This window comes from Notothenia coriiceps, unplaced genomic scaffold, assembly GCF_000735185.1.
Source record: "Notothenia coriiceps isolate Sejong01 unplaced genomic scaffold, NC01 NC01_scaffold00009612, whole genome shotgun sequence".
NCBI lineage: Eukaryota > Metazoa > Chordata > Actinopteri > Perciformes > Nototheniidae > Notothenia > Notothenia coriiceps.
This window is the reverse complement of record NW_011342313.1, coordinates 1-7,310: the sequence shown is the minus strand read 5'-3', so window position 1 is coordinate 7,310 and position 7,310 is coordinate 1. Positions and strand designations below refer to the sequence as shown.

The window sequence follows — 7,310 nt, the reverse complement described above, 5'->3', positions numbered from 1 at the left end:
ATGAAATCCAGCATGGCTACACTGAAAGAGGGACTATACTGGAGACAGAGGTGTGCTTATACCGGCCATCACAGTGTGCTGTGTGTGCAAACTGTGTATGTGTGTGTATCAGTGTAGCCCCCGGACTACCTCCGTGTTATGCTTGGCTCCGTGTTGGGCATTCCTGATATCCACTCATTCTAGCTTTTTTACCTTTAAACACATTTCACACACATCCTGTTGCTACAGGTTGAACAACAAACTGCCAACACGTTTATTTGTATTCCAAAAAGGACTAAAATAACTTAAAAACTGTGATAAAGTGACACAAATAAATAAATCATAATTTTTTTTAAATATGAACTACAAATAAGATTATCAGCACAATTTCTGGAATTAGTGGGAGCTAATTAAATATATATATATATATATATATACATATATATATACAATTTTTTTAAAGCAGAAATTGAGGGAAAAGTTTGTAGAATCTCTTGAGGCAAAATTCATGCATGATAAGATATTATGTCAAAACAATGCCGCAGCTGTCAAAACTGCAAAATAGTTCAGTATCACTTTTGTTGTTAACAACCAGAAAAAAAGACACCTGTCGGGCACGCACACCTGAATCACATCTACTGAAACTTACATTTAATTTTTTTACCATCGAACATATTTCAACCACTGCTATTGCCAAAGGACAACAAAGTTCCACATTTAAGTCACCAAAGCGAATCCCTGAGTGAAAATATATTTGCTGCAGCAACAACCAATTAGCCAAGAAGCTCCACTGCAAATCCTGAATAGCTGTGTTTTTGGAGGGGCTGTGTTTTTTCTCTTGCCTGCCTAATCCCCTGCACCAAAGATCCATTGAGCCAGCATGAAGATACACCAAGAACGCTTACCTCTGTCTCCTGCTTTCCCGAATGGTCCCTTCAGCCGTGATGGAGATGCTGAGGGCTCCGGGATTTGGCCAATGGTGAGAGGTCGAGCAGGGTGCCCTGACGAGAGGAGGGTGTGTGCGTGAAGTGTGTGAAACGTGTGTGTGTGTTAATGTGACAAGTGTGTGTGTGTGTGTGTAGGTGTGTGTAGGTGTAGGTCTGTGCGCTAGGCAGACTTGAGTGCCCTGCTGCTTATGTGTGAAGGTAGGCACTGAGACCGATTGGACCAGAGCAGATTGCTTTTGGTCAGTCAGAGTGCACCCACCCCATACCGTACACCCACATGCACGACCCCCTTAAACACTACGCACACACACACACACACACACACACACACACACACACACACACACACACACACACACACGCACACACACACGCACACACACACGCACACACACACGCACGCACGCACGCACGCACGCACGCACACACACACACACACTTATATATACAGACACCAGACACAGAAAGAAAAAGAGAGCAAAGGCCTCCCTTACAAGTGTATCCTTTATTTTTCTAAGAGCTCAATCAGACTGAAATATTTGTCCGCCTTTTCCTGAAGTGAAACTCTGGCATGTGTTGCTTTCATGTATGGGGGGGATCCACGGGCCCTAGCACACAATGGGAGCTCTGTGAGGAGCCCCTGTTAGCATGGTGCTGAGAGGAAGTCCCCTCTTGGAGAAAGGCCTCTGCCCTCCCTCTCCATTGAAGCTGCTTTTCTCTTTGCCCCATCGCTTGCTTAAGGTTGTGGCTTACCTACAGAATTGAGTTCAGTCGTGGGATACTATACCATGACATGACAGAGAATGAACTTCTTCGGGGTGAGGGAGGAAGATCCCTTCGGGAAGTACTTATTTTCCAGTTTTGTACCAATGTGGGTGTGTTCAAGGATATGCTAAATAGACTGTCTTCAGTGGGCATTGATAAAACAAAACAAAAAAGAAACACACAGTACTGCCCAGATTTGCACTGTCAGCTTTATTTGGCAATGATTTTTGTCTCAACCTGCCCACTCCTCTCTTTCCCTCCCATGGTAACTCTAGACCTTTTGATGAGTGAGGGGAAAAGGACGTAGCGAGAAAGCCAGAAATCCTTCTGCACCTGCCATATAGGCTGGGATTCATATTCATGGAGTTTTCTTCTGCCAAGCATTGAATAAAATATCCATACAGAGTGCATTGTTAAAGACATGAGAAGTCTGTAGAGTTAATCCCCTATGTAGAAGCTTAGTAATTAACTTTGAGAAATATCAAATGTTAAAAGATGTATTTAGAATGTATTTTCTTTGCACAATGGAAATGGAAAATGATAATGGAGTTTTTACAAGGTACAATGGCAGTTCTCTGACTACATCCTAAATGTGGCGAATATTTTCATATATTTTCAACCCCCATAACCCCCAGAGAGGGGGAATTTCTTACAAGCTTGAAAAGTCATTTAAGACAGACACAGTACAAATATAATAGGAGTTTTCTGTTACTGGTGTACAGGTTTGAGATGTTATGTAGATGATGATATACTGTATGTTCATTTCCTAATGATGTTTTAAGATAATGTTATATCTCAAGTAGAATTTGGTTATAATACCACCAATAGTATTATTTTTCTTATATTTAAGGTTGATTTTAAGGTAATTTAAACGAGGGCATTTTCTCATGTTTTTTTCCAGATGTTTTATTCAAATGAAGACAATAAAATACAATCTCTTGCTCGGTTCATTCAGACAAATAATTACCAAAATTAAAAAATACGCTTTGACATTAAAAAACATAAACATGTATTGCTTTTGTTTAAAAAACATTATGGATTTTGGCCATGAATATTCACAGGTTTCTACATATTTTCTTAAAATATGAAATCTAATTATTATCTATGGTAAATATGCATATCTGCAAAAGAGAGCATTGTCCGAAGTAAATAAGACAACAAACCTAGAACAAAATACATTCATTTGGCTTCAAGTCTACAACAAAGCTAAGGTTTTCCTGAAATATTATAAAAAATAATAATACGATAATGAGTCCTCAACTTGCTATTAACGCATTTTGTTCTCCTATCCATCTTAATCACTACATACTACATTACAATCAGATTGTAATTCTGAATTGTATGTAAAGATGTTACACCAACATAAGGCACAAGTAGTGGTCAACAAAGTGCCAATCGTTTTTAAATCTTTTGTTCGTTGTAAATGTTGTACTTTCTTTTTAGTTAGAATTTTTCTGAAAAATGTAAATAGTATCTGGAACTGAAGAAACTTTCATAGGTGCAAATATTACTCATGCCATATTCACAGATAATCAACATTTTTGAGAAAAGTTGGATTTTCTTAGAACATGCTGATTCTTTTAATCTTAGATGACAATGGACGTCAGGAGACGGAAGCACAGAATGACATCTCTGGGAATTGGTGGCTTAATGTCATTGCCGTCCAGTCTGAGGTAGCGCAGGCGAGGAACACTTTCGTTGGCGGAGTCTTCCATAGTCTCAACGTCGACAGGACAGATGTTTGCGCCACTTACACCTGTAAAAACAAAGGCAATAAATGACTTACAAAAGCATTTCAGGATACCTCTCTGATGCACAATCATATTTAATGAACACATAGAACGAACCCACACAATACATGCATCAAAACAAGTAGCGGTATGTGCTTTTGGTTGATGTCAGACTTACTTTTTATATTGTTGTGGTCGAGGTGAAGGTGTTCAAGGCCAGCGGGAATGAGGGGAACCTCAGTCAGCTGGTTGTGGGAAAGCTGCAAATCCAAAATGCTGGAGACATTAAACACATCTCTGGGAACTCCACTGCTGCCAAGCTTGTTGTAGTTGAGCCTCAGAAAGGCCACTTTCGGTAAACCTTTGAAGTAGCCAGCGGGGATCTTCTCAATGTTGTTGCCATCAAGGAAAAGCTGGGTAGTGGTGGGAGGTAAGCCAATAGGCATGCTATTCAGCTGGTTCTTGGCCAGATTGATCTGCACCAAGTTGTTTAGACCTTTCAGGCTCACCTCGGTCACAGCATCATCCATCAGCTTGTTCGCCTGGAGGTCCAAGAGGTTAAGTTTATCCAGACCAATGAAGACACCAGGAGGGATCTTGGAGATGCGATTGCGGGACAGACGTAGAGACTCCAGGCTGGCTGGAAGGGCAGATGGCACAGAGGACAAGAGGTTGTCATCCATGTAGAGGTGCGCCAGGTTAGGCTTTGTACTTAGGACACCTTCTTCCACTCCTTCACTAGTGATTTTGTTGCGGTTCAGGTTCAGCCAGCGCAGCTGTGTGGCGTTACGAAGGGCATCTGCTGACAGCACTTCGATTAAATTGTTCTGCAGGTAAAGATACCATGTGTATGGAGGAATTTTGGGAATACTCTTCATGCCCTTATTGTCACAGTAGACAGCACGAGGGAAGTTGGGGGGACAGCTACACTCCCGAGGGCAGGCTTGGATCTGGGCCAAATATTCCTCATGAGTTATGTCCTGGCCAAGAACTTGCCCAACCAGGCACAAGGTGCAGAGAAGGCCCAGGAGAAGTGCCATTTTTCCTCCAAATCTATGACGAAAAGAGAGCAAATATTATAGGCAAATAGACATCTGAATGCGCTAGACATCCAAGGTAAAGAGGATCAGATAAGATTCTAAGAAATCATAACCCCATTGTAACTGATGACCCATTGTTTGCATTTGAAAACATGTTTCGTTATCCTAGATTAGCCTTTCTCACTCTAGAAATATGAAAAACAGTCACTTTAAATGCTGTTAATCATACGGCTAGCACACATACAAAATTAGTTAAACTCTGGCCCAAATTAGCAACATTTCACATGCACTACCACTAATGTCATTATAGTTAAATTCCAATGGCAGGTGCCAACAGAGCGAGGTAACACGTTTTTTTTTAGATCATTTCCTTGCCTGCCAATGACAAACTGAGCTAAAAGACAGGATGCAGAGCCAGGTCAACTTTAATTGCATTAGGACAATCTTGAAGCTCAGGTTTTGCATGTCAGTTGTAAGATGCACAATATTCAATAGACGTTCATCGCAACATGTATTGCTAAGTTTACAATGGGTGTGGAAGTCCACTTGCTTGGTTTTGTACAGCTGATACAACAATGCTATTGATGCTACAACTATAAACAGGGGTACAAAAAGTTCTAAGAGTGCAATACAATCAATGCTATGTAACAGAGAAGGGTAAAACAAAAAAGAGTGGTGAAATGAACATAATCTGAAGTCAGCTATCACCTTCGTTTCAACCATCTATAAGCATGTTCTTGATTCATCTCAGCTGCCATCTGGTGCTTGTTTAAATTCTTGATGCACTCAACGTTTGTCTGGAACTCATTTCGGGGTAGGCCACACTTTTCCAAGGATGGACGCACTTCAAAGTCAAAGTCGGCACACCTGCTTTTAAAGATTTGTTCTCTCACTGTACAGCAGTCAAAGCTTCTTGACAAAGCTTTGGGATACGAAATGTGGCGCAAATAATAAAAGCCTGATCCATGCTTCCACAAAGGTAAAATCCAATCAGTTGTCGAAAGACAAACTTCTACTAAACTACTAACAATGTCAACCAGATGTTTCATTGTCCATTGCTTTCCAGAAACCTATCTTACCTTGATCTTGGTAAAGTCCCTTTTGCCTGTGTTGCTGTTCCTCAGCAAGTTATTGGGCGTAGTCTAAAAAGACGAGGCTGTACATCTCTCCTCTCTGTATTTGTACCACACGTTTTTCATTCAACCTGTGACTCATGATGACACCAAAGCTTCCCTTGGCCAATGAGATTCTCTCAGGATCAAAGGTCTTAATCCCATGTTAGTATATAATGTGCTTAGCCAAGACCTGGCCCAGTTACAAACAGGATAATACAAGCCTAAGTGTACTTTGTTTGTTGGCTTCACAACCCGTCCTCTTTTTATTGGCCCTTGGTGTCCTTTGTCAATCTTTTGTCCAGGGTCAAAGGTGCGATCGGATTCAGGATTCATTAATCTGCAAATCTATGCAAGATGTAAAGTCTGACCTTGTTTGCAGTCAACAGAGATTTTAGAATGTACACAAAGTCAACAAATAGAGCTCATTATAATTGTGGTGCAGAGAGGATTGTCTCCGAATGCCAATTAGACCAAGACTCTAAGCACATGATCACCATCATTCACCTGGAAGGATGTGGCTTTACTTTGATACATTTTGGGTCAGATTTGGTGTAAATGTTTAAATGGACTCCACTTGTGTCAAAAAGATGGATCCTTTTATACTGAATATCATTTGAATGCAACAGCATTTTGAATTGTCATGGGGTTCAATTGAGTCAAACCTACTTTTTTCGATAACAGGTGGGGCATCATACATATATTTGGCTGTTAGTGTTAGGGGTAAATTATTTTGATGAATACCTTAGTTTACATTGAAAGAGAGAGAATCCATACTGCTAAAACATTAAGATGAAAGACTGCTTCAGTACAAAACATTGTCTTCAGACATGTAAGGTGATGGTTTAATAGGAGGGAGGTCAGGCATAATCTTGGGGATTTCACTGCACACTGACCTGGCAAATTGTTTATGTAGAAACTAGCCAGTGTAAGGATTTGTGACCTTTAAACATGCTCGCATGAGATCGTGCTGATTCCAAGGGATGACGCCGGTAAAGGCTTGAATGTAGTAGGATAATCCCAGTTGAGTTGTGTGAGGATAGGGGCAACACTTATCCATGATCAGCCATGCAATCCCATCAGAGCTCCTCCTCTGTTTGCCAAGGTGCGTCTATGAACGGTGATTGCCCTCCGCAAATTGACGGCCCGTCCACACAGCAGCGTTAAAGAAATCTTGAAAATCTTGGAGGTGGGCGTGTCTGAAAGCTTGGGGATTTTTTGCGAGTAACGCGACCAACAACCAATCACATGAATCTCCCGCCCCCGACATACAAAGCAAAAAACCCAATATAGCAATATATACACTGAACAAAAATATAAACGCAACATTTTTGTTTTTGCTCCCATTTTTCATGAGATGAACTCAGAGATCTAAAACATTTTCTACATACACAAAATAACCATTTCTCTCAAATATTGTTCACAAATCTGAAAAAATCTGTGATAGTGAGCACTTCTCCTTTGCAGAGATAATCCATCCCACCTCACAGGTGTGGCATATCAAGATGCTGATTAGACAGCATGATTATTGTACAGGTGTGCCTTAGGCTGGCCACAATAAAAGGCCACTCTGAAACGTGCATTTTTGGTTTATTGGGGGGGTCTGGGGGGGTCCGAAAACCAGTCAGTATCTGGTGTGAGGGTTTGGATTAGGGTTAGGGTTAGGGTTAGGGTAATGTTGTGAATCGAGTGGCCTGTGTTCTCGTCCATAACATACGCCTGCCCATACCGTAACCC

The 7,310-nt window shown here is 41.1% G+C and overlaps 1 protein-coding gene across 1 annotated transcript; it reads right to left on the bottom strand.

Moving 5' to 3' along the window:
• Nucleotides 1-2,971: 2,971 nt before the first annotated feature.
• Nucleotides 2,972-5,606, bottom strand: kera (keratocan). The gene is made up of 3 exons (XM_010771053.1): nt 5,541-5,606; nt 3,600-4,474; nt 2,972-3,447 (listed from the first exon to the last, which is right to left on the bottom strand). The coding sequence occupies exons 2-3, from the start codon at nt 4,459-4,461 to the stop codon at nt 3,278-3,280; spliced, it is 1,032 nt and encodes a 343-aa protein (XP_010769355.1). The 5' UTR covers nt 4,462-4,474; nt 5,541-5,606; the 3' UTR covers nt 2,972-3,277.
• Nucleotides 5,607-7,310: the final 1,704 nt, after the last annotated feature.